The sequence below is a fragment of the Grampus griseus genome, assembly GCF_964374135.1.
Source record: "Grampus griseus genome assembly, chromosome: 15".
Taxonomy (NCBI): Eukaryota; Metazoa; Chordata; class Mammalia; order Artiodactyla; family Delphinidae; genus Grampus; species Grampus griseus.
This window is the reverse complement of record NC_139009.1, coordinates 79,877,340-79,902,278: the sequence shown is the minus strand read 5'-3', so window position 1 is coordinate 79,902,278 and position 24,939 is coordinate 79,877,340. Positions and strand designations below refer to the sequence as shown.

Here is a 24,939-nt window from a genome sequence, read left to right as displayed (position 1 = left end):
GGGAGTGGAAAACGCACAGTTGAGGGACTCCGCTTGCATGCTGCCCACAGCAATCCCAAGCCACCCCTCTCCTCAGCCAGTGTGGTGCTGTGGCTGGGATGGTGGCAGGCAGGTGGGGACACTGCAGGGCTCTGTCCCGTCCACAGGGGTTCAGGCAGCCGCCGCCAGGCCCATCCTCTTGCCCAACCTGAAGAGCAGCTGCCTCGACCACCCCCTGCACCAGGGGTTCCTGCACCCCACGCGGCGCCTTTGCAGCCCCTCCTCTGCTCCAGCTCCCAAGTCGCCGAAGAAGCCCAAGATGCAGGCCGATGGTGACATGTTCCCCAGCGACTGGAGCCCACCGCCCGTGGAGTTCCTGAAGCCAAGGGCCCCACTGACTGACAGCGGGGCCCCAGCCCAGAGGCAGGCAGGCACGGCGGGGCCTCGGGGCCTGAGAAGACTGGCTCACCAGCTGCCCAAGGAGTCAAAGCAGGAGTCCCAGGACCCAGACCCCGTGGGGGGTCTGGCCTCACTGGAGGAGCCGTTCTGGAGCACGGCAGGCACCAGCCCAAAGGCTGCAGCGCCATGGGTGGACGCCCGCACCTCAGTAAGCCAGGAACTGCCCCTTGGCCTCCTTTCCTTGCCGCCCCTCTTCATCCACCTCTCCTTAGTCACCCCCAAGCCACCCCTTTTTGGCCGTCCTCCTCAGCCACGCCCCAACTGCCCTCCTTCGGCCACCTCGCCTTGACTGTCCCTCCTTGGCCACACACACCCCGCCACCTCTCCCCAGCCCCTGGGCCCTCGTGCCTGGGAGCTTGGACCCCCAAGGCTGGGCTGCATCTCTCCCTTTATTTCTGCTCCTAACTCCTGCTAATAAAAATGCCTGGGGTGGTGCCGTATTTGATGCCGCCCCTGTGTGGGTCCCATCAAGGCTTTTGCAGCTGTGGTTGGGATCATGGGTCTAGGCGAGGTCAGGCACAAAGCCTCAGGCTAACTGTGGTCCAGCGACCTGGGATTCCGAAGTGGAAACTTCAGTGATGAACTTTAAGCCGGGAATAAACTGTGGTTGCTGGGAAGATTGTGGGGACGTTTGAGTGCCCATAGATCCAGGAAATTTATTCTGAGAATAGGATTTATTTGTTTGTAATAGCTCAAGATTGCCAATAACCAAAATGCCAATCACTAGGGAACTAATAAATTATGTTCTAATCATAAATCAGAATACCATGGAACTGTTTTTTTTTAAAACAAACAAAAAACTATCCCTTTAGTATTGATATGGAATGACCCTGAAGACATATTGTTAACTGAAAATCAGCAAAGTGCAGAATAGGGGGTGTAGCGTGCTACCACCTGTGTTGAAGGAGAGAGTCTATGATGTATTACTGTGTGCTTGTCTGTGCGTACAGTGTCTCAGCACAGCCAGCAGTAAACACCTGTGCTCACCTATGGGGAGGGACCTGGGCGGCTGGGGATGGAGGTGAGCGATTGAATGTATTGCCTGTTCAGAAAAGTAAACAAAATAAGTAAAGGGCTTCACGGAGCTTCAGTTTTATTCTTTTTCCCTCTGTCTCTGTCTTCCTCTTTCTTGCCCGTTCCCATGTGGCTTCTCCAGATTGCCTCTGGGGAGTCCGGGTGCTACGTCAACAGCTTGGATTACTTACTGCAGGAGAAGAGGTGAGTGGGGAGGGTCCATCATGGGGGTCTTCACTTCTGTGGGTTGGCAGTGATTTCATGGGTTTGTCCTCAGAGACTCAGAGCAAATTCCTCTCAGGATAAAGCAGCCTACCCCCGCCATCAGCATGCCTCCTGAGTGCCCTGTGTGCCCTGGTGAATAACGAGTGTGCAGAACAGTAGCGGGTCAAAGGGCAGCACCTCTGAGGCAGAGAGCCCCAGACCCTCACCACGCACAGAGCCCTCGTTCCGGTTCCGTCCCCACCTCGGCGCTGTTCTGCCCAGTTCATGCTGGTTTAGGGCTTGCTCAGCTCCCACTGAGCGAAGCGGAAGAAGCACACTGCTTTGATACCGAGGCGCACAGCCTGACGATCGACTTGACGGTGACGGAGGTGGAGTGGGAGGGGTGGGGGGTAAGGTGCCAGCTTTTCCTGCGCCCTGCCCCGCGCCGCCACCCGAACACTCTTTGGTCGTTATTCAGTAGCGCTTGGTCTAGTTCACCTGCCCTCCCCCTGGGATTATGGTGAGCATGTCTCACGTGGAAGTTGGTTTCTAAAGGCAAAAGTCACATCCCATCAGAACTGGAAATCCCTTAGGGAGGCGGAGGTGGGGATGGAAACCAACCCCGGTGCTCTTTCTTTACTGGAAAGCAAGTGCTATGGTTGGCTTGCCCTGAGGGCCCATTTGGTGGTGAAGACACTAGAATCCTGCTCCTCCATTGGCCGCGAGGACTGGGGCGGCTGGGACGCAGTGGACTTCACCCCTGGGCTTGCGCTTTGATGCACGGGAGCACGTTGCCCACAGGCTTATTCTTCTGGTGTTCTCATCCCTTCTCCGGTGTTGTTTTTGCTCAGTGTGTGCACACTCACTTTGCGGAAGTTAAGAGGCGGTGCTGTTGTCTGATGCTTGGGTTCTTGTCGGAATGACATCTCACTGGTCTCTGTTTTTCCCAATTCCCAGCCCATGTTCTTGCCCGCAAGAGGGGGTTAAATACACCTGTGGGATGAATGATTGTTTTCTCTCCTGTGTCTACTCCTGACCCCACCCCAGAGTCATCTTCCTCCTCTGGGCTCTTAATAGCCCATGACTTTTGTTGTTTAACTCCTTTACCTGAGTATATTTTTTCCTAACCAGAGGGTAATTTAGGGAAGGGGCCGTGTCTGTACGTTTGCACGGTATCCAGCTGTAAATATATTAGATACTCAGAAGTGTCAGCAGGAAAGTGAACACGCGTGGGGAGCTACCCGCTCCTCAATGCCTTGCATGGGAAGGTTCCTGCTCTGCCCTGCGCCCTGTGCCAGGCACAGGATATACGGATATGATGGTGAGCCCCACTCACCTGGAATTGAACGCAATGATTCTAGTATTTCCTGTGCTGTAAAGCTGCTATGGAGGGGCCTGGAATAGTGGCATCTAACTTAGCCCGGAGTCAGGACAGGCTCCCCAGGGGGGATCCTTGGCCTTGGACCTTGGAGGATAAGAGTTGGGAGGGCAGCAGGAGTGACCACACACGTAAAGGCAGGAAGGACAAACCGTGCCTCTCCTGGCTGGCTGGGACTGGAATTCTCGGTGGCAGAGTGTGGGGAGTGGACAGAGCAGGAGATGCAGCCGAGATGTGAACGGGAGCCTCGTGAACACAAGGTCGAGTCATGGGCAAATTTTAAGCAGGTCCTGATGTGTTTTGCCATGTGTTTAAGAGAGTGCGCTTAGGCTGCGTTATGGAGAATGGATGGGAAGCATGAGGGGGGAACAGGGTGAATGGTGATGAGACGGGGCCTCGGGGAGCTCCCGTGGGACCTGCTGCCCTGGGTGGCTGGGGCCTGTGTAGGGAAGAGGAATTGAGAATTAGGTGCACGATGTCGGGAGGACCGGCCACATTTGGCTGGAAATCATCCATCTAGTGGCTGGCTCAAAGGATCTGAACCCAACACAGGCTGGTCTGGAGGCGAAGTCTTTGAGAACCGAGGACCAGTGGGCAAAGCCAGGGTGAGCACCCTGGACAGCTGGAGGGAACAAGGACGCAGAAGGCCAGGCGGGGACTGGTGCCCCCTTTTGGGGTTTGCGTGTGCTCAGGGCAGGAGGTGAGGGAGCCGGGCTCCAGCAAGATGATGGTCGGCACACAGGGCCTTTGGTGGGGCCGATTGAAAAGGGAAGTGAGGGCTTCCCTGGTGGCACAGTGATTGAGAGTCCGCCTGCCGGTGCAGTAGACACGGGTTCGTGCCCCGGTCCAGGATGATCCACATGCCGCGGAGCGGCTGGGCCCGTGAGCCATGGCCGCTGAGCCTGCGCGTCCGGAGCCTGTGTTCCGCAGCGGGAGAGGCCACAGCAGTGAGAGGCCCGCATACTGCAAAAAAAAAAAAGAAAAGGGAAGTGAGGCGCTCAGGCCTGGAGGGAGAACATGGACTCAGGGGCGGGGCAGGGCAGGTGCAGTAGGGAAGGAGCAGGCCCTGGGGGGCTGCCACTTGGGGCTGGAGAGGCAGGCCTGGGGGAGCCATGGGCACAGGGCTGGACGCGGGAGGAGCAGAAGGGCTAGGCCCTGCCCCTGGTGTGTTAAAGAGCGAGCAGATGCCAGAACAAAGTACACAAATAAAGGTGCGTTTGACGTTGTGTAGCGTAAATTGTCTTCTTTCAGGCAGCACAGCTGTTGCAGTGCAGTCCCTCCCCCCCCCCCCCCGGAATCTAAGTCTGAGAGCTGTGTGCAGGGAGACAGGGCTCTGAGCTCCCTGGTCCCCGTGCCTAGGCCTTGCTGTGCCCTGGGAGGCCCCTGCAGCCCAGTGACGGGGCCGGATGAGCAGGCACTGCACTGACCCTATTTTCACCTCTCACCTTCCGACAGGCAACAGGCCCTGGAGCAAGAGCGAGAGAAGCTGCTTCTGCAGGACTGTCTTGACCTCAACTCCTCGGATCCTGATAACGTGCCGCTCACACCAGAGCACAGGTGCGGGGAGTGGGCACAGGTGGGAGGGGAGGCGTGTGCCCACTCAGGGCCAAGTCCCCGCACCCGCCTCTCCAAGCAGAGGGTTTAAGTGCTCACCTGCCCTTGGTTCTGGACAGTTTCAACCGCGGTTTGTGTGCTGTTGATGAGTTCTCAAGCTGCATCTTTCTCTTAATCCCACATCTGTTCATTGATTCGAGAAGCATTTATTCACCTACTGTGTGTCAGGGTCTAGTGTGGGCCTTTGAAGACACAGAGGTATAAAATACGGCCTGCTCTTCCCCAGTTGTCTGCCCAAACGTGTGGAACCAGGTCTCAAACTACAGTCTGAATGAACATTGACTTTACACGGGAAAATACAGCCACGTGACATTTTCTGTCTTCCCCTGTTTGGGGAAGGAAGGCAGCTTCTGTCAGAGCTGTCGTCTGGGCCGGAGTCTGCTGACCCGTTGGCTGGAGGGAGGGCTGGAGTCATCTGTACCGTGGAGTCTAGGAGATACCTGAGGACCACAGTTGAATTCATCTTCAGGGTACCCTGTTATCCATTCATCCATTTGTCCGTCCGTCTGTCCATCCGTCTGTCTGTTGTCTACGTGCCAACTTTGTGCTAGGCTCTGTGCAGACTCTGGGGGTACAGCAGGAAGAGAACCAGACAGAGGTCTCTGCCCCCGTGTTGCCCGCCGTCAGGGCGGGGAGACCACCAATGCACACGGTGAATGAAGGAAGTTGTGTGACAGGTGCTCATGAGAAAGGAGAGAGTGGGGAGGGGGTGTCAGCAGTGCCGGGAGGGCTGGAAGGTTCGGAGGAGGGGTCAGGGAAGGCCTCTGTGAGTGGCTGACTTTTCAGCAGAGCCCTGAAGATGGTGAGAGGTGGGCCTGGGAGGGCCTTGCGGCGGCAGCAGGCAGGAGAGAGGAGGTTAGGGAGGCTGCAGGAAGCTGGCTGCCGCTCATCTGAACTGGGTGGGGGTAGACTCGGGGGGCGGGGCGCAGGGGAGGTGGGGGCGGAGGGCGCCATGGTAGTAATCCCGGAGTCAGGGCCGGGTGCTGAGGAGGAGGCAAACTCTGGGTACGTCTTCAGGGTAGAACCGACGGGGTTTGCTGACGAGCTGGATGGAGGCTCTGGGAGAAAGAGAGGAATCAGAGGGACCCCGGGGATTCTGGCCTGAGCAGCCAGAAGGTCGGAGTTGTCTTTATTTAATGGAGGAGGGCTGAGTGACGCACGCTGGGGGGTGGCAGGCACGGGCACAAGAGTTCACTTGGGGGACCCCCGGGGTGAGGCCAAGACAAGGACCCCCTTGTCTAGAGAGGCCAGCTTGGGAATCACCATGTATAGGTGACATTTAGAGCTGCAAAACCAGATGAGATCAGCCGGGAGCCGGCACAGAGAGAAGAGCAGGGGGGCACAACGTAGAGGTCACGGTGACGTTGACAGGAGCAGCCCTGGGGGGGCGCCTGGGGCGAGCCTGCCTGGAGTAGGTTCAGAGGAGAATGAGAGGAGACGGCAAAAGAGGAGACTGGGCAGCAGCCGAGGGGGAAAGTGGAGCCGGGACAGATCTGTCTGTCTGTCTGTCTGCCTTCCTTTCCTTTCTCCCCTCCCTCCCTCAGGCCCCACGTGCCCCCATGTGACTGAGGCCAGGCTGGTCCACACACCCTGGATTGCCTGCCTGTCCGGGCTTTGCTTTCTCTATGCGTCCGGGTGACGTTATTCAGGTCCCAGCCGTGATGGTCTGGTTTGGGTGCTCACGCTGAGTCAGCATTCTGCATCCACTCACCGAGGGGCGTGAGCGATGACACACAGACACCTGGGGGCCCCCACTCTCAGGACCCCCAAATGGTTCTCACCATCACTGATGCCCAGAGAGGAGCCCAAGCAGCACCTTGGCTGCCCGTGTGCTTTTTTTCTCAAGTCTCTCTGCTAATTGTCTTTGGACTTGATCGGGGATCAGCAAGCTTTCTGTAAAGCCTGTGAATAGTAAATATTTCAGGCTTTGAGGACCATACAGCCTGTCGGCGGCTACGTTGCTGTGCTGCCGTGGCGGGAAAGCACCCATCAACCATGTCGGCCATCGTAACCGGCGAGCCTGCTTGTGTGGCACTGAGACCTCGTTTACAGAAACAGGCGGGCGAGAGGAGGCCACAGCCTGTGTGCAATTGCTGGCCCCTGGCCCGGATTAGGGGACGCCTGTCTCCTAGCTGGTCCCTGTTTCCACACGCTGCCCAGGGGCAGGCAAAGGGTGCCTCGTGGTCTCACGATGGCTCCCTGCAGAGCATGAGGACTGAATGGAATCTGCGGGTTTGGGCCAAAGGCCTTGGTGGCATCATGAGTGATGAAGCAGTTTTCTATGTCGGGAGCCATGGGTTCGCTTTCCAGGTTCCCCGCTCCCTGGATGGATAGCCTTGGAAGTAAACATTTTGAGACATCTCTGTAGCCAGAATCATCTTTCTATCTGTTTGCCTTTCTCCTGAGTGCATCCAGGATTCTGGAAGTCATGGCCTGGATGTTTTGAAAATTCCCCACAGAAAGGGAGTTATCTGGGCATACGGTGTGCCAGGCTATGAAATTGCTGATAATTTTCTGGGCACGTGACACTTTCAAGTAGTACTTTGAGAAAGCCTTTTTTGACAGCAGCCACTGAGGTGGTTGTTTTGATGTGGGATCATTTTGATGGGACAGTTCAGTTCTCTGCTTCAAAGAAAATTACTGATGTACAAAGCCAGCAGCCTCTTCCATCCCTGAATGGGGCCGGGGGTGGGATGGGGGGTGCCAAGCAGGGGTGTGGGTCTGGAAGGGGTGAGGCCGAGGCTGGGGGCTGGCGACCATCTGGCGGGCAGGCCGCCTGTGACTGGGAGTCACGTGACCGCCACAATTACGCATCATAGAAAGGCCCCCAGTCATCCTGAGCAGATCATCTGCTCCCGCTCCAAGAATTGCTTGCGTCTTGAATAGACAGTGTCCTATATTCTCTGTTCCTTAAAGTTAAAAGACCTTATGTGTGTGCTGGGGCAGGGGAGGGGAGGATATTTATACCACAGCATCATCCTTTATCCTCAGTTCTGGGCTGCACAGGAAATCCTCAATTAGATGCGAGAGAGTCATCTCAGAGTTCTTAATAATGCACATGCATTATATTTAATATCACAAAAGTCCCTTTGAACGATGGTTTGGGGGACAGGAGCTGAGAACTTTTTACAGATGAGCCTAGTTCTTACAAACTTCTAATAATTTGTACCTTTCTTCAAATTATAAAAACAACATAGGGAACTGTAGATAGCCAGAAACTCAAAGAGCAAAGAAATTAACAGAACAGAAAATTGTTTCACCATTTGTGGGGTGGTTTGCCAAGGCTACTTCCAAAGGCTGCGGGATCAGAATCTCCCCAATTTTCCGACGTCATTCCCATTCATTCATTCATTCCCATTCATCCCATTCATCCTTAGGATGACCCTCCTTACCTTAGGTCACTTGGCCAGAGCGTGACAGGTTTCCTCTGGCCAGCTGGTGGACCACCAGCTCTGCACCTCCACTTCCAGTGCCGGCCACTTGGTCCCAGATCCTCACGGGAGTCCCTGGCAGCGTCCCCTCCAAGTTCACTGCCTCAGGGCCTGGCTGAGAACCTGGGTATGGGCTTTCCTCTGGTGAGAGGAGGGGGTGGCTCCTTTTATTTTGTTCTTTTTATTGTTAAGTGTATGTTATGTTACCACAAAATCAAGCCGAACACAGTTGCGTAAAATAAACGGGAAAATGTCTCTTCTTCCTTCCCCTCCCCCATACTGTTCCCTAGGGACGACCCCAGACCTTGGTTGGGCGCATCAGATGTGTGTGGGGGGGTGTTACCTGTGTCTAAGAACGTGCGTGTGCATGTCTGTGTGTTGACCTGCGTGCGCGCACGCGCACCTCCTATCCTGCAACTTGCTATTTTCACCCACTGCGTGCTGTGCTCAGGGGATCATTCCATCCTGCGTGGTGCAGAGATCTGCCTCATTCTTAGGAATCCTCTTCACCGCCTCCCTTAGATGCGTGCCCATAGAGTCGGAATGTATCTCCCTGTTTCTCCCCTGTCCGTGCGGCCCATCCCTGATCCACTGAATGAGACTCTCAGGGCGGCGTGGGCCAGGGTGTCTGCATTTAGCAGGCTCCCTGGAGAGTCCTTCTGCTCAGAGGAGCTTGAGGACGCTGCTCAGAGGGAGAGTCCAAGCAGTCCAAGCAGGGGAGAGTCCTCCCCTCGAGGCACCGTGTAGCAGCTCTGAGGCTGGTCCCCTTGCTGGAGGGCATTGCCGTGATCCCGTTAAGCTTTTCCTGTCCGTGCAAGGGCAACCCACGCCTGACTCAACCTTCAGTGCCTGGCACTCGCAGTCGTGGGCACTCAGTGAAAGTTTGAACGCAGCCCATGGGTGGGGCAGGATCTGGGACCAGGATTCTGGCTCCTGGACCAAGGCCCTGAGGGAGGGGTTGGGGTCTGACCGACAGTGGGAGGGGGAAGGGCTCCTCAGTCTGTATCTCTCGGGCTCCCCCTCCGTCAGCAGGTGGCGCCGTGTCCCTGGGCTGGTCCCAACCAGGCGGGGGCTGCAGGGCGGGGGTAGCCATCTGGTCCCCCCTGGCCTCCCTCCAGGCTGCAGACCAGGTGTGCCTGCTGACGCCCGGCTCTCCTGCCTCTTGCTTTGCCAGGAAGCTGGTGGAGAGGTTCTCCGTGTCACTGCAGGTCATCCCAGCAGTACATCCAGGCGAGACTGTGTTTCTACCCCGGCAGCACCCTCTGCCCTGCATCCTGGACTGTTCACACCTGAAGCCACAGAGCCGCCTGGAAGAGCTGTTCCTCAGGTAAACATCGGCGCGGCATTACCGGGCCCCTCCCTCAGGGAGCCCAGTGGTGAGGACCACCCCACATGAGGCAGTCCAAAGCCGTGTTTTGCCAGTTCGGATATGTCAGCTTTTAGGGAAACAGATGAAATAGCACACGTCAACTTACAATATTTCATTTACCAATTTAGATGTACACACTTTAAAAAATCTTACATTACAGCAGATATTAGGCATCTGTTCTGTAATTGTGTTGCCTCTCCCTCCCCCACGCCCCAGTTTCGTGGAACGGCTCTGGTCACACCCATCATACATGCCTTTCGGGTTATGTCTCCATCAACACTGGAGCCACTTTCCCGGCCATCCAGCAGTTCTCCAGAGCCTGTCATGGCCGCTTCCTCCTCCTCCTTGGGTCTGTGTGTGATGCTGACCCTGAAAAGTTTGTCCCCAGCCCCAGGTACGCTCTGTATAACGTTAGGACAGCCACCCTGGTCCTCCTCTCGTTAGAAGGTGTTCATGGTCATTATCACATAACCCCTGACTATGTTGATTTTTTAGGGAATTTTTGAAAACTTTACCACAATACCACGCAACGCTTGCAACTGTGAGTTCACATGTCTAAGAATAAGAGAGAGAGAAAAAGCACAGGATACAGTGCAGCGGCCCTCCAGGGGGCTGGTGCCCTGCTGGGCCTTGGTGGGCCCGAGGGGATGGAGGAGAGGCCACCAGCCCCCACCAACCCCTGCCCCAGCCTGTAAGGCACGTGGAGGTTGGGGCCACATTAGCACTTGAATGCAGGAATCTTGTTCTCTTTTCCGGCTAGTCCATCTTATTTTATAATAGAAAGATAACAATGTTTTGATGTGTTTCCTTTAAAACTCTTTATCATGGGAAGTTTCAAACATACATCAAAGTAGAGTGTACCTCCATGTACCCATCACTCAACGTCAGTTACCAACTCAAAGCCAATCTTGGTTCATCTCTACCCCTGCCCACTTACGTTGTCCCCTCAGGATTATTTTTAAGCAAATCCCAGACACATACAATTTAATTCGGTAAGCACTTCAGTCTGTGTCTCTAAAAGACTCTGTCTTTAGACAAAACTTCAGTATATTATTACACCTAAAAAATATCGGAATTTCTTAATAGCATTAATTAATATCAGTCAGCATTCAGATTTCCTTGATTGTCTTTTAAGTGTTTTTTAATATGTTGTTGAAATCAGAATCCAAACAAGGCCCAAATGTTGCAATTAGACAAAGAAATGTTAATGGTGAAACTGTATCCCGTGGCATTGATGCCCCAACATATTTAACCATTTTCCTCATTTTTCTCAACATGCAGGTTGTTTCCAACTTTTCCCCCCACTGTAAACAATGTGGTAGAGAGTATCCTTATACAGAAATATTTTGTCTGCAGTTCTGGAATAGATCCCTGCATATGACGTGAGGTGATTGGGTCTGAGGGTATGCATATTGGTAAAAGTTCCCATTGCCAAATTGAAAGTATTTCTGATAAAGAGATGATGAAAAGGGGGGAAAAAGGAATGAAGAGAAAGAAGTAAGATAGTGGAGCTGGAGGAAGGAGAGGGACAGAGCGTGGCTGGGCAGGGGAGGAGATAAGAGGGGAAAGGCAGGCGGCTTCCTGAGCTGCTTCTCCTCGGGCTCTGTGCCAACAGCAGGTTTTCTGTCCCAGGCTGGATGGCCGGCAGGAAGTGTTTGACAGATGAGATGGCCCGTGGTGCGGTGGCCTGGGATCCGAGCGGCCGTGCCAAATGGGGCCAGGTGGCCAGCCAGCTTCCCTGGAGCGGGGAATCCAGACCCTGCGCCCTCAGGTCTGCTCACGAAGCAGGGCAGAGATGGGGCTGCAGGGCCTGGCTCGCAGGGCTTCCTGAAGGAATGCCCGCGCCCTGCCCGCGGCCAGGTCAGGGGGGCGCCTGCCATGCACCGGGGAAGGGCCACTTCCTGAAGGTCACCCTTTAGCCTGGGGAGGGGGGGTGTCATCCTTTATTTCCTGTTTGTGCCAAGGACTTCAAGCCCAGACACAAGCGTGAGGGTTACTTGCTAGCCGTTCAATAATTATCCCGTTGTGCGCAGCCGGAAGCACGAAGATGGAGGAAGAAGAAAATGTTACTTGATCTCTCAGAGAACAGTATGGTTCAGTTTCTCACCGGAGAAAAAGTGAACACTTTGTGAGATGGCAGGTGACTTTTATTCTCCTCATTAGACTCCTCTGTATTTTCCACACTTTCTGTGATAAACACGTATCGTTTTTATCATTAGAGGTTTGGGGGGGAAAGTGAAGGAGATTTAAAGAAATCACTTCTTGAAGTAGATTTGCTTCTTCTTGCTGTTCGGTGAAGAGGGATATTGTCTTTCTTTCCACTGCACAAAGTGGGAAATCTTGGCACAGGTTAAGCCAGCAGTTTGTCTCAGATTGCGGAGCGAGGGAGGGCGCCGGGCCTGGTGCTCCCGGCTCAGACCTACACAGGTTTACATGCAAGAAATCTCCTCCCAGAACCCACAGCTGTGGGGCTGGAGGTGGCCCGGGCCATCCTCTCTCGTTTGTCACCCGACTGGACGTGTGACCTCAGGTCGGTTCCCTGGGACCAAAGTCACATGCTATGACAGACACTGGTACCAGGGGCTGAACTTTTTCCTCCGCCTCTAATCCCCCCCCCAGCCCCGAGTGGAAAAGCTGTAGGACCTGTGCCCACAGGCAGCTCCAAGGCAGGAGCCAGTGCCATGGGGGTGGGGTGGGGGGTGGGGGCGTGGAGATTGCCCGCTGAAGTACCCTGGGCCCCCGCAGTGTGTGCGGGAGCGTCAGGACCCATGTCTGTCCTCTGGATGCACCGGCCGCTCTCCCCGTGAGGTGTTTGCAGTGTGTTCTCGGGGTACCTGATACGCCGACGGGGACCTCCCTCCGCGACGGCTTCAGTGGGCAGGGGAGGGGGTGGGTCGGAGCTTCACGGTGTGAATGATGCATATGCACCAGACACCCCCCCCCCCCAGGCCCAGGCCCCAGCTCCTGTTTTGCCAGGGGCAAGCCCGGGTGAAATAAATCCAGCAGTTACAGAGTGTGGACGGGGCTGAGCCGCCCAACTGGCTGCGCCTGCCCCCAAACTCCAGAGCCAGCAGCAGTGGCCAGCCGGGTTGTTGCTGGGATCCCTGGGCTGCTAACCAGCGTGGCGCTCACTGATGTTTAAACAAAGGGAGGAAAACGAAGAGGAGCAGGGATGAGCGCTTGGACCGCCGTCTGTTGCTGTTCTTTTCCTCGGCATTTCACTTAAGCTAACATTTGAGTAGCCTGGCAAAGGCGCGGAAACTGACACTGTATAAATAACGGCGCTCGCTGTTTATCCCTCTGCCATCACTTGGGATTCCCGAGGCATTTAGAGACTTCGCCCTCTGGGACGGCCGCCCGTAAAACAGACGAGAGATGGGGGCTGGAGGGGTCCTGACGCGGGCCTTATCAGGAACCCACAGTCCAAGCAGAAGGTCGGAGCTCCGCCAGGAGCCCAGCCTGCTGACCCAGGCTGGGGCCTTTGTTCTGTGTGATTCCCCTTTGGGGCTGATCCCCCCGCCCCCCGCAACCTTCCTTCCTTCTGTTCCCATGGCCCCGTGTCCTTGCCGCGGTGGCAGGGCGTTAGTGCATTCTGGCAGCTCCCTGTCTGGGTGGGGACCTCCCCCCCGCCCCCCCTCCCCGGGATCCTCAGGGTTGGCAGCTGGGGCTTCACGCTCAGCTGGGCCTGCCTGGCATCTGCTGCCCAGCAGGAGGCTCTGCTCCTCCCATTCTTGCTCCGAGACATTCTGACATTCTCAGGATAACTTCTGACCTTGGCCTTGGCTTTGCCACAAGCACAGGCACCCACCTGGACCCGGGGTCAGCATTCTTGGCTTGTGGACACGCCGTGGGTTTGTGTAAATCTGACAGCAGTTGATTCCGTAACCTGCGGTGTTTGAGTTTGCAGCGCACACACCTACCACACGCTTCCCTTCTCCTCCAGGCCTCCCCACGTGCTGCTGTGCAGACTCTCCTCCTGCCTCAGATCAGGGCAGTGTCTGCACGCCAGGCCCATCCCCACCCTTCCCCCAAGCGGGAAGTTACTTCTGCCGCCGGCCTGTCCTTCCACTGAGTGGTGATGGGACTCGTGGTGCAGCCGGCAAGGCAGCACTGCCTCCCTCACACCGAGCACGCATGGAGGAGAGTGCTCGCATCTCATCAGGCTGTCGGCACAGAATTCCTTGAAAGCCGTTCGCTTCGAGGCACAGCCGGACCGTGCCCTCTCGGCGTACCTCCAGCTCCTGGTCTTGCAGACTAAGCCTAGCTCAGCAGCAGTGAACCCAAGGCGGACTGAGCATTTCTCTGGCAGAAACTGCACTGCAGAATGGTGTAGCAGAAGGGAGACATTCTCACCCAAGGGGTATCTCTCCCTCTGAGCAGCAGTCGGAAATGTGTTTATCTGAGCCTACAGGGGCTTGTACAATCAACTCCCCTACTGAGAAGCTGGCGGGTGCCCCCCGAGCAGAATGCCAGAGCCAGAGTCTCCTAGAGTCCCCGGAGCCCCAGCCTCCTTACCACATGGCCCCTGGCCAGGTCCTGCCAATTTGTGAGGCCCTCCAGACACGGTGTGCTTGGGTATCGTCTGGTGTTCGGGGTGCTGTGCTTGAACCACGCATGCATCGCGGGAGTCAGTCCGTGAAAGTGTCCGTGTGACCGAGCACGGGGATCAGAGTGGTGTGTGCCAGCAGCCCTGGGGTGCACACGTGTTTGTATGTGCAAATAAAGGACTGTTTTAGAACGGCCAGCTTCACAAGCACAGGAACAAAGCTGCTTTCTCTGAACCTAAATGATTTAAAAAAAAGAAAAAGACATATACAATTTGTAAATTGCCTGGATATACTCAAGCAGACAGCAGCTTGGCTCCGAGGAGAATCTTTGTTTTGGAGCATTCTGTTCCTGGCAGATTAAAGTATGATGTCCTTTTTAAAAAGGAGAGGAGGAGGTTGGGCTGACCGAGGAACTTTCTCTCTCGAGTCATGACTTTAAATGCTGTCTGAAATGCTCTTTGCCGGGATTTGGCCATTAAAAAAGAAGAACAAACACGAAGTTACTTTTTCATTTTCTGGAATCCTTATTAATTGCCTTTAGGACGTTATCTAGAAAGAGAGCGAAGAGGCATTCACCAAACACGGACGGAGCGGGAGAATCCTACCCCACACCCAGCCTCCACGGGACGTCCAGGAGTACAAGAGGGTGATGCAGTCCAGCCAGCCCCTCTGAAACGAAGCACCTTCTACCAGAGGCCCTAAAACCGCACAAAATATATCAACTCCTCGTTGTACAGGGACCTGGGATCCTGTGGGTCCAGATGATCTATCGGGGCAACAGTGTACTCAAAGCAGGGCTCCTCTCCACGCCAGCAGCTCCTGGCGGGAGGGAAAGGCCCCGCCGGATCCAGTCGGGAATGGAATCGCAGGTTAGGGCCCCAGGAGTATGGAGAGTCTGAGCGCCCTTCCCCCTTGGCCCTGGGACCATCGCTGCTCACGTGGTTTCCAGAGAATCCCACGTGGCACCCTTGGTTGTTATTTCCTTCCCAAAACTTCCCCGTCTTGGGCCCCTTTCTGTTACTTTCCCATCTTCTCAGGTGTCCCCTTTGTTTCGGAAAAACACAAGACGGGGCAGACACGCTCTGTGTAACCAGACCCCGGATGCTGGCTCCACGTGGGCCCCATAGGTAATTCTGTCCGCCCGCTGCAGCCCGGAGCCCTCAGCTAAAAGGTGCGACTCCCAGGCCCCTCTCCTCATTGCAACGCAGGTCCTTTTCACAACCCTGGTAAATACCTCAGTTTCCTCCCACCCCCGTCAAATGGGAAGGACAAACTGTATTCCTCAGTCGTGTGTTTAAAACACTGTGAAGGGAGTTCCCTGGCAGTCCAGTGGTTGGGACTTAGTACTTTCACTGCCATGGCCCGGGTTCGGTCCGTGGTCGGGGAACTAAGATCCCGCATGCCGCACGGCGTGGCCAAAGAAAAACCAAAACCAAACAAACAAACAAAAAACCCTACTGTGACATGTGTTCGTGGACAGCAGATGATTCTGATGGTGCCACGGGTCGTTTTACCTTCCAGCGGGTGCTTGCACCAGGGCTCCACCAGCAGTTTTGTCCAGAGCAGGGACTGACGCGCTTCTAGCATCCCGGTGAAGCGGAAATCTGAACCATCCCCCTGAACCCAGCCTCGCCAAGACAGGCGTGTTGAGGAGGCTCCCTCCCTGACCTCGCCCCTCTGTCCCTTTGCTCCCACAGCTCCCCGCCGGCCCAGCAGCTCTCCTTCCTGCGCAGCGGCCTCCTGAGCAGCCTCTACCTGCCCTCGGGCCTCCGCCCCGTGCCCCTGCTCCGGTGGCTGTTCCAGGTGAGCACCGCGGCCTGCCGCCAGGGGGCGAGAGCGTGCCGGCACAACAGTCTGGGCAGGGCTGCTGGCAGGAGGGGCTGGGCACCCACCCTCTTCTTCTGGCCTTGGGTGCTGCTGGGTTTGTCCCAGCTGAGGCTGGAGGAGGGAGGGGGGCTTGTGATGACAGAGACAGGGAGGTGCAGGGACCGGTCTGTTGTCTTCACTCCGGTCCCCCCAGAGCGTGTGCCTCACAGGGTGTTGCTTTGCCCCCAGAGGCCCTCTGTGTGATTCCGGCAGGGCCGCTCAGCAGGTGCTCACACCTGCTCGCCTTGTGTCCAGGCTCATCTCCAAGTCACAGGTCCCGGCCCTCGTCCCATGGGCAGCGGGAGCACAGCCGTGCAGCAGCCTTGCAGGTGTGAGGGCCCTGGTGAATTCTGAGCTGGGGTGCTCGGGTGTTTGCCTCCCGCTGTGGAGTTGTAGGTCGGCTGGAAAAGCCTAGAACAGCTGCTCTGTCTTCCCCTCCCTTCCGTTCCGGTTGCTGCCAGGGGCACATGCATTCTGCCCGGGGCTCAGAACCTTTGCGCTGAGAAAGACAGTGAGAAGCCAGCAGGGAAGGCCCGGGAACCAGCTGCTGGGATCTGAACGCAGGGCACGGGGATGCAGCCTTGGCCCCCACCCAGGACCTTCCCTTGCCCGGGGACCGGCAGGTCCCAAGTTCCAGCTGGTCCCATTCCTGCCAGTTGGAGCCTGGACCCCAGCCGTGAATTAGAGCCACCCTGCGGGGCGGATTGTCCTCGGAACTCCTCGGCCTCGGCAGGCTGGCTGCCTTCCAGAAGGAGCCCTCTGGCTCTCTCTCCTTCCCTCTGGGCTCCTTCCCATCGGCCCTGCCCTGCCCCTCCCCCGGGCCCAGGCCACACAGGGAACAGAGCGGCCATTATTCTCCGTCCACACTCAGTGCAGGCTTCTTTCTCCTTGCTCAGCGCACGACAGACGCAAAGTCGGGCATCGGAGGCACAAAGAACCGGTCTGAGATGTCGCCCACAGAGGGTCCTTGTGTGACCCTGACACGGCGTGGAGGCGTGAGCGAGCCCCGCCTTGTCTCTCCCCCCACGTCTGTCACCTGGGGGGTCCCCGAGAGCAGAGGACCGAGCCCTGCTCCTCCACATACTACTGTGTGACTTGGGGAGTTATTTAACATCAGCTCCGTGCCTCAGTTTCCACTCTGTAAACTGGGGTCGGTAGTCCCACGCGAAGGCTGAGTGAGGAAATCCTGTGAGCTGCCTTGTCCTTATAGTCCCCCGAGGTTCTGCCCAGGGTCTGGGCATCATCTGGAAGAAATGAAGTTAGCACGGAGGTCAGGTTCTCCATCTTCAGCAAGGAGAAACAAAGCAGCTCCTCTCCCTGCCCATGGCTAAAGTCAGATCAGTGAAAGGGGTGCGCTTGGCCTTGGGGGCCTCTTCTGGGGGAGACCCTGCCCAACATCTTTGTCTCCGGAGGGGAAGGAGGACCAGGGCAGCTGCTGTCTGCCACTCACGTGATCACACTACAGGCTTTAGGATGGGCTCTGATGTTTCACTTCCGAGGTTTTGGTTTTCTTGTCACTTGGAACTTATTTTCCCACAGCAACAGTAGCATTGGTTCCTTTGCAGACCTTGGTTCAGGACAGGCTACATGCTGAGCTCTAGGGACAGAAAGGTCCTGGAAATGGCGTCCCAGGTAGATGCGTAGAACGTGGCCGTGGGGTTCCGCGTACTTCAGAACCGCGCGCTGTTAGTGAGAGGCACAGATCCACGGGGGCTGCCTGAAGCTGCTGGGGCGGGTGGCGCTCCGATGAAGGTGCAGGGGCGGTTCGTGGGATCCAAGGGCAGGGATACAGCTGGGCCTCAGGACGAGCTGGAAGCAGGTTGGACAAGGGTCGGGATCCTAGGACAGGCTTTCGGCTTCTCTCTGTACCCCAGGCTCCACGGTTAAGTAAATTCCCAGGAAGGAGAGTCTGATTGGCCTAAGAGGGGTTCAGTGACCACTCCCAATCAAAGGCAGCTAGGGGAGCAGGCTCACAGGGCTGCTGGGGTCCCACATGCATACCTGGGGTTGATTCTGAGAGCTAGGGGGTGGGGGAGTTGGGCAGACCGCTCCAACCCTGCTCCTTCAGCTCTTTGGAAAGGCCATCCTGTGTCCCCATGGAGACTAGTTCCTGCTGCCCGCCACCCTCCCTGAAGCCGGGGGCTTCAGTGGGGTGAACAGTGGCGCTGGGTGAGTAGGCTTTAGCCTTAGTGCTCGTGAATTGTGTGAGCTCGTCACTGGGGCCCTAGTGTATGCTTCCCAGGTGAGCCTTGCTGGGGAGGGCAGACAAAAGCAGGAAGCTTATGCTGTCAGTGAACTTGTATTCTTGTTGGGGAACGATCACGTGTTCAACTATAAAAAAGTTAGGAAAGGAAGAGGGAGGCAGGGTTCTCGTGTCTTAGGTCAGATCCCTGGGAAGCAGGAAGCCGCCCCTGTGAGGGAGGGAGGGCAGCAGGGCTGGGGCAGAAGGAGAAGCCGAGTAGCAAAGCAACTGCATGCCAGGCCACGGCCAGTCCCGGGGTGCTCTGGAACTGGGATTACCCTTTAGAGTTGTCCCATTTGAGGCAAGGGGTCCTGGCCTTTGGACCCCAGCATCGGCTAGTTATCAGACGATGGCTACACTTGGAGAGGGGGGTGTGACCTTGGGTGAGGGACTCCCTCTGTCCGAGGTCAATCAGCCAGCAGCAATGCCCAGCCCGTGGGGGTGGGAGCCTTGGTCCTGAACCGAGCGCCCACTGCAGCGGGCTTTTCTCGGCACTCTCCAGAGGGAGGATGGTGTGCTACACGGCGTGGCCTGGCCTCACCTGTGTGTCCCCAGACTGGATGGCGCTGGTGGGGAGGGTGCACGTCTCCATGTCACACTCTGTTCACGTTCCAAATCCCCAGCTGTGGCCGCAGACTCAAGGAGTGTTTGAATAAGAATCCCAGTGCGTTTGAGTCAGGTGGGTGCCCTGCCCACCCTCCCCCCACCAGCTTGTTGAGGATCCGCACTCAGTACCAAGGACCTCCCAGAGCCGGTGGGCTCCCGAGGCTCCGATGTTCGGAGTGAAGGCCCTGACCTGGAAGTGATGTGAGGGCCTCGCAGAGGGGCCGCACTTTATCTTGTACCGCTGACGGTAGTCAGTGCCGCTGAGCTCTTTCTCTTCCCTACACCGGTTCCTGCCCTGGAGGGGCGTGGCTGTGACCACAGGGAGTGAGGGGCAGAAGGACCAAGACTCCCACACAGGGAGGTGGACAGAGTAGGAGATTTCAAGTCGCATAGACCTGGGATTGAATCCTGGCTTTTCTGCTTCGTTGCTCTGTGACCCTGGGGAAGTTGCTTGACCTCTCTGAGCTTGGTTTCTTCATCTGTAAAGCAGCAGTAATGACAATATCCTTCTACTGTGTGGATTTGTGAGGATTAAATGGGACTTATTTAATATGGCGTAATAAAGGGTTCTGCTATTACTCCATAGGAATGACCCAGCTAACCTGTTTCTTTTTTCTCCTCCTAGCTGCTGACATGGCCTCCAGAAACTTCTTTGGGAGCCTTTGGTCTCCTGTGGGACCTCAGCGTGGATGGGCTCTTCCGTCCGTCTGGTCAGTACCTCGGGTGCAGGGCAGCAGCTGGCACGCTGGGTACCCAAGCTGGAGAGCCTACATAGTACTCAGCTCTCAGCCCCGCACCGCCCCAGCCCAGTGTGTGGGAGAGGTGCTAGTGGGGATGTTGCATCACCGGGACACGGAGACATCAGGCCATCTTTGGCTCTGGCTCCTGCGTTAGTAAAAAGCTGAGCCAACAGGCTCCCCAGCACCTTCTCTGGCCTCAGCTCCATGTCACCAGGGCCAAGTCCAGGCTGACTTCACAGACTTAGGATCCTGGAACAGTCTGGGAGCTGGGTTCTCTGGATTTACGAGGACAGCTTGCCTCCAGCTTCTTCCTGAGAGCCCCAGTTTGCTTGGGTGGGTTCCAGGAACATCTGCATCAAATCAGGGAAGCTCTTTGGGTTGGAGTCACCAAGGGGGAGGGCCCTGAAGCTGTGCCCCTACCCGCAGCCCTCCTCAGCTCCTAGGGCATCAGTGGAGCCCCTAAGTTTGGACTGGGCTGGAGTGAGAGCTTTGAGTCTGTACCTTGGTCCTGACATGTAAGGGATACACTTAAGTTATTTTTATTTGTTTTTAGTTTATTTATTTATTTTTGGCTGCGTTGGGTCTTCGTTGCTGCACACGGGCTTTCTCTAGTTGAGGTGAGCGGGGGCTACTCTTCATTGCGGTGCGCGGGCTTCTCATTGCGGTGGCTTCTCTTGCTGCGGAGCACGGGCTCTAGGTGCGAGGGCTTCAGTAGTGGCACGTGGGCTCTAGAGCGCAGGCTCAGTAGTTGTGGCGCACTGGCTTAGTTGCTCGGAGGCATGTGGGATCTTCCCAGACCAGAGCTTGAACCTGTGTCCCCTGCATTGGCAGGCGGATTCTTAACCACTGCGCCACCAGGGAAGTACCTGAGTCATTTTTACCCTTTCAGATGTTCAGAGTTCCACAGAAGCAATTAGTTTCCCCTTCTGTGGCTGCACCCTTACCGGGCTGTCATCATTTGGTGCCTGAAACTAGACACTTTGGCACCAAAAAATATCAGGTAACCGATTGAAAGGTGCTTAGGGCAGACAGCGAGAGGGATCCACAGGTTTCCAGACCGCGCCCTTGCCCACCAGCTGCAGTCTGCCCACCCTCCCGCTAAAACATGGAAGCACGTAGTTCTGAAGGCCAAGGTTATAGACCCATGATGCACCATTAACCCCCCACCACCACCACCGGCAAGCAGCCCTTTGAATTTCTGCTTTTGTGCCTCCCCTCCAGGCGTTGGCTGAGCTGGGGGCCATCTGTCACATTAGAGCATTCCAGACTCCTCCCACTCCCCCCTCCCCCGCCCCTGCCCCTACGCCTGGGACCCTCTAACTGAGGTCCTCTGAATAGCGCCAGTCTCGGCCTCCTCTCCCTTTGCATAACCCCTGCCCCTGCAGCCTGGGCTGCCCTTTCGCGCCTCTGTGGCAGGCCTGCCCTTTGGGGAACAGAGGCCTCCCTTGTCCCACTCTTCTCCTGCGCAAGGTGGTCTGTGTCTCCTCCCGCTGAGGCAGAGGGGACGTCCCACTCTTCTTTGCTTCTTGCCACGTTGTCCCTGATTCGCCCTCCACTGGGATGGGGTGGACCCGGGAACGGGCCCTTGAGTTCAGCTCTGGTAGCTCATTCCACTGCAGAGCGGTTCTCCCGGCATTAAGGTGGGGGCGGGGGGTGGGGAGGATGTCTCTTTCCCTCCCGTTGGAATAGAGACTGGGCCACAGAATGCTGTGCCCAAGGTCAGGATCTTGATTGGTTTGGGCAAAGGCAAAGGCCTGGTTCGCAAAAGAAGGGAAAGCGGGGACTATTTGTACCCCCGTGTTCACAGCAGCATCACTCACGACACCCAAATGGCGGAAGGGACCCAAATCCCAATCGTCCACTGACGGCTGAATGGATAAGCAAAATGTGGTCTATACATGCAGTGGAGTATTATTCAGCCTTAAAAAGAAAGGTAATTCTGGGACTTCCCTGGTGGCCCAGCGGTTAAGGCTTCGCCTTCCGATGCAGTGGGTGTGGGTTCCATTCCTGGTCAGGGAGCCAGGATCCCACACGCTTGGCAGACAAAAAACCAAAACATAAAACAGAAGCAACATTGTAACAAATTAAATGAAACATTTAAAAATGATCCACGTTCAAAAAATCTTTGAAAAAAAAGGGAAGGAAATTCTGTCACATGCTACAACGTGGATGAACCTTGAGGACATTATGCTAAGTGAAATAAGCCAGCCACAAAAAGATAAATACTGTAGGATTTCTCTTATATGAAGTACCTAGAGTAGTCAAATTCATAGAGACAGAAAGTAGAATGGTGGTTGCCAGGGGCTAGGGGAGGGGGAATGGGAGGTTAGTTGTTCATGGGTACAGCGTTTCAGTTTGGGATGATGAAAAAGTTCTGGAAATGGGTAGCGGTGATGGTGAACAATGTGAATGTACTTAACACTGCTGAACTGTACACTTAAAAATGGTTAAGATGAAAAAAAATGGTTAAGATGGCAACTTCTACGTTATGTGTTTTTTACATAAGTTTTAAAAAGTAAAGGCCAAGCCCAGAGTCAAGAGCCAGGTGCCAGGAGAGAATCTACCAAAAGCTGGAACTGGAAATCAACTGCTAGTTCAGGGAGCATTTGTATGGTTAAATTAGATCCAGGATTGATGCAAAAGGAAGTCATGTTTCTCAGATTTGTCAACGACTTGAGGTGCTCTGAGTGTCCTTGTCCTCTGTGGGGCACTGCCCTCTGGGGCAGAACTGTGGGGCTTTGGATCTGTGATTGGTATGTGAGTTTTCAAGTTGCCTGGCCTTTCTCTTTTGTAAAATGGGGGAGACTTGCAGGTGTGTAAATTTCCATCTTTTTCTGGAATATGTAGCTGACCAGAGGTTCTTCCCAGATTATCCCGGGAAAGGTCTTACACAATCGCCTTCATCACAGCATGCTTCCTGAGTAAGGGGAGAGCCCGGGTGGGGCCGGGTCTCTGGCAGGGCCTGGGATCCAGGCTTCAGAGTTGACCGTCATGGGTGTGCTCCAGGCGACTGGGGCTAAGGGCTGAGAGCCCAGCGTTTGCTGGAGGATCGGAGTAAGGTGGGAATAGTTTTCCTGGTTTAAGAAGATGGTTCCTGCCCTCAGGGGGCTGATAGGTGGGAGGGGACTAAGTGTCCAATTACAATAGGAGGTAGAGAGGAGGCAGAGGCAGAACTTCGGGAAACTACTTCTAGTTAGACGGGGGAGGCCGGAATCGGGAAGTGCTTTGTAGAAGAGGGAGCGGTTGATTCATCTCTCAAAAGACGTGTAGAGCAGGGATTGCAAACGCGGTTGCAGTGGGGACCTAGTGAGATCGGTGACTGGAGAGCTCCCGGCCTGTCTAAAGAGGCTGGCTGGTTCCGCTTTGCCAGATCTGTCCATTTTCAAGAGACGCTATGTTTTAGTTGGGATGTACTTGGACTCGTAAGTAACAGATGTCCAATTAAGAACAGTTTATCATCTCACATGACAAGAAATCCAGAAGCAGGTTGTTCCATGGTATGTTCAACAGATTTGCATCACCAGGGCTCTGGCTCAGCTTGTGTCTCCCTTCCCACGACTCCCCCTGAAGGCTGCAGAATGGCTTCTGTAGCTCCAGGCATCATCATGTTCTCACAAGACAGCAGTGTTCAAGGCAGAAAGGGTAAATAAGGGTGAGGGATAAGAGATCATTGCTTCTTACATATTTTTCTCTCTTTTTATCAGGACATTCTTTCCATTTTGTTTCATTAGACAGAACTGGATCACAGGCTCTAGAAGACCCCTTCTACCTGCCGGTACCCTTTGAATACCGTGGCTTTGTCTAAAGAATTTTCAGCCTCATGAATCCTATACCTCCTGGGTAGAATCCAGGAGACTCTTTTTTTTCCAGCCTCCTTTCAAATATTTGAATTTTTAGTTTTGGAATTTCCATCTAGTCCTTTATTGTTTTTTATAGTTTCTGTTTCTCTATTGGGATTTCGTATTTGTTCCTATTCAACATGAGCATATTCTCATTTGCCATCTTGAGCACAGTCATAATAGCTGCTTTAAATCTTTGTCATTCTAACATCTGGAGCATCTAATTCACTACATGGAAAATTAAGTATGAAAGGGAACATTGAGAAATGAGTCAAGAAATCATACCAAGTAAATACCAGGGCTCTTTGTCCTAGATCTCTCGGATATTTTCCAGAACTGTTCACGGAGAATCGCCTGCTGCTTGCGGCCTGGCTTCCCTACCTAACCTAGAACACTTGCGGGACTGTGCAGGTGAGGTGTCCTGGCGTTCAAGCTTCAGAACCTTTAAGGTCAATCGGTTTTTGACATTTAATAAAACTGTTTTCTGCTCAAACAGCCAGAGCCTGTTTCTGTTGCCGTGGCTCTCCACCACGGGCTGATGTGCTTCCTCCACTGGGGTGGACCCACTTGCCCCGAGCAGACACCAGGATGAAATGAGCGTTCCCTTCCCAGGGAGGAGGGGGAGCATGGCTCTTGGATAGGCAGCCAGCAGAGTCTGTTGTAGCCAGAATACGGATGTTTATGTGAAATCTCCTGTTGGTAACTAATTCTGTTAGGAAACAAAACCCAAAAACGCCCCACTGTGAACCCATCTGCAGACTATTTGACTGTAGATAGAATAGAATACAGTTCTACTGGTTTGCAGCCCTGGGCATAGCCCTGGCTGTGGAGAGATTGGGGGGAAGCCAGGAGCAGCGAGAGTGGGGCTTCCTTTAAGGGGCTGAGTAGGAGATAAGACTGGACGTTTCGGGCCAGATCTTGGAGGACAGTGGGGGCCATTACAGGTGTAGTGAAGCTTCATTAATATTTGGCAAGACCAGGACAGATTGTTGTTGTCGTTATTTAGATATAATTCATGTACCATATAATTCACCCTTTTAAAGTGTATGATTCAGTATGATTCACAGAGCTGTTCAACCACTGTCTAATTCTGAAACATTTTCATCACCCGCAAAAAGAAACCTCAGACCTCAGCAGTCACTGCCCACTCCCCACTCCTCCCAGCCCCCTGGCAACCTCTAATCTACCTTCTGTCTCAGTGGACTTGCTTATTCTGGACATTTCATGTAAATGAAATGAGACAATATGTGACCTTTTGTGTTTGCTTCTTTTACTTAGCATAATGTTTTCAAGGTTCATGCATGTCGTAGCATTCCTTTTTACGGCCGAATAATATTGCATTTTATGGCTGTACCACATTATATCCATTCGTCAGTTGATGGGCACTTGGGTCGTTTCCACTTTTTGGCCCTTGTGAGTAACACTACTGTGAACATTGGCACACAAGTGTTCACGGGGACATACGTTTTTAGTTCTCACTGGTATATGCTTAGGAGTGGAATTGCTGGGTAATACGGTGGCTCTATGTTTAGTCTTTTGAAAGACTGCCAAACTATTTCCTGAAGTGGCTGCGTCATGTTACATTCCCACCAGCCATGTCTGAGGGTTCCAATTTCTCCACATCCTTGCCAACATCTGTTATTGTCCATCT

The 24,939-nt window shown here is 54.8% G+C and overlaps 1 protein-coding gene across 1 annotated transcript in view; it reads left to right on the top strand.

Moving 5' to 3' along the window:
- Positions 1-283: 283 nt before the first annotated feature.
- Positions 284-24,939, top strand: part of FAM178B (family with sequence similarity 178 member B) — an 81,615-nt gene continuing 56,959 nt past the window's right edge. Inside the window, exons 1-6 of the mRNA XM_082672346.1 lie at positions 284-586; positions 1,595-1,656; positions 4,490-4,591; positions 9,254-9,406; positions 15,693-15,798; positions 19,335-19,419. Of these exons, the coding sequence (XP_082528472.1) occupies positions 299-586; positions 1,595-1,656; positions 4,490-4,591; positions 9,254-9,406; positions 15,693-15,798; positions 19,335-19,419 (796 nt within the window). The 5' untranslated portion in view covers positions 284-298. The remainder of the gene's footprint in view (positions 587-1,594; positions 1,657-4,489; positions 4,592-9,253; positions 9,407-15,692; positions 15,799-19,334; positions 19,420-24,939) is intronic.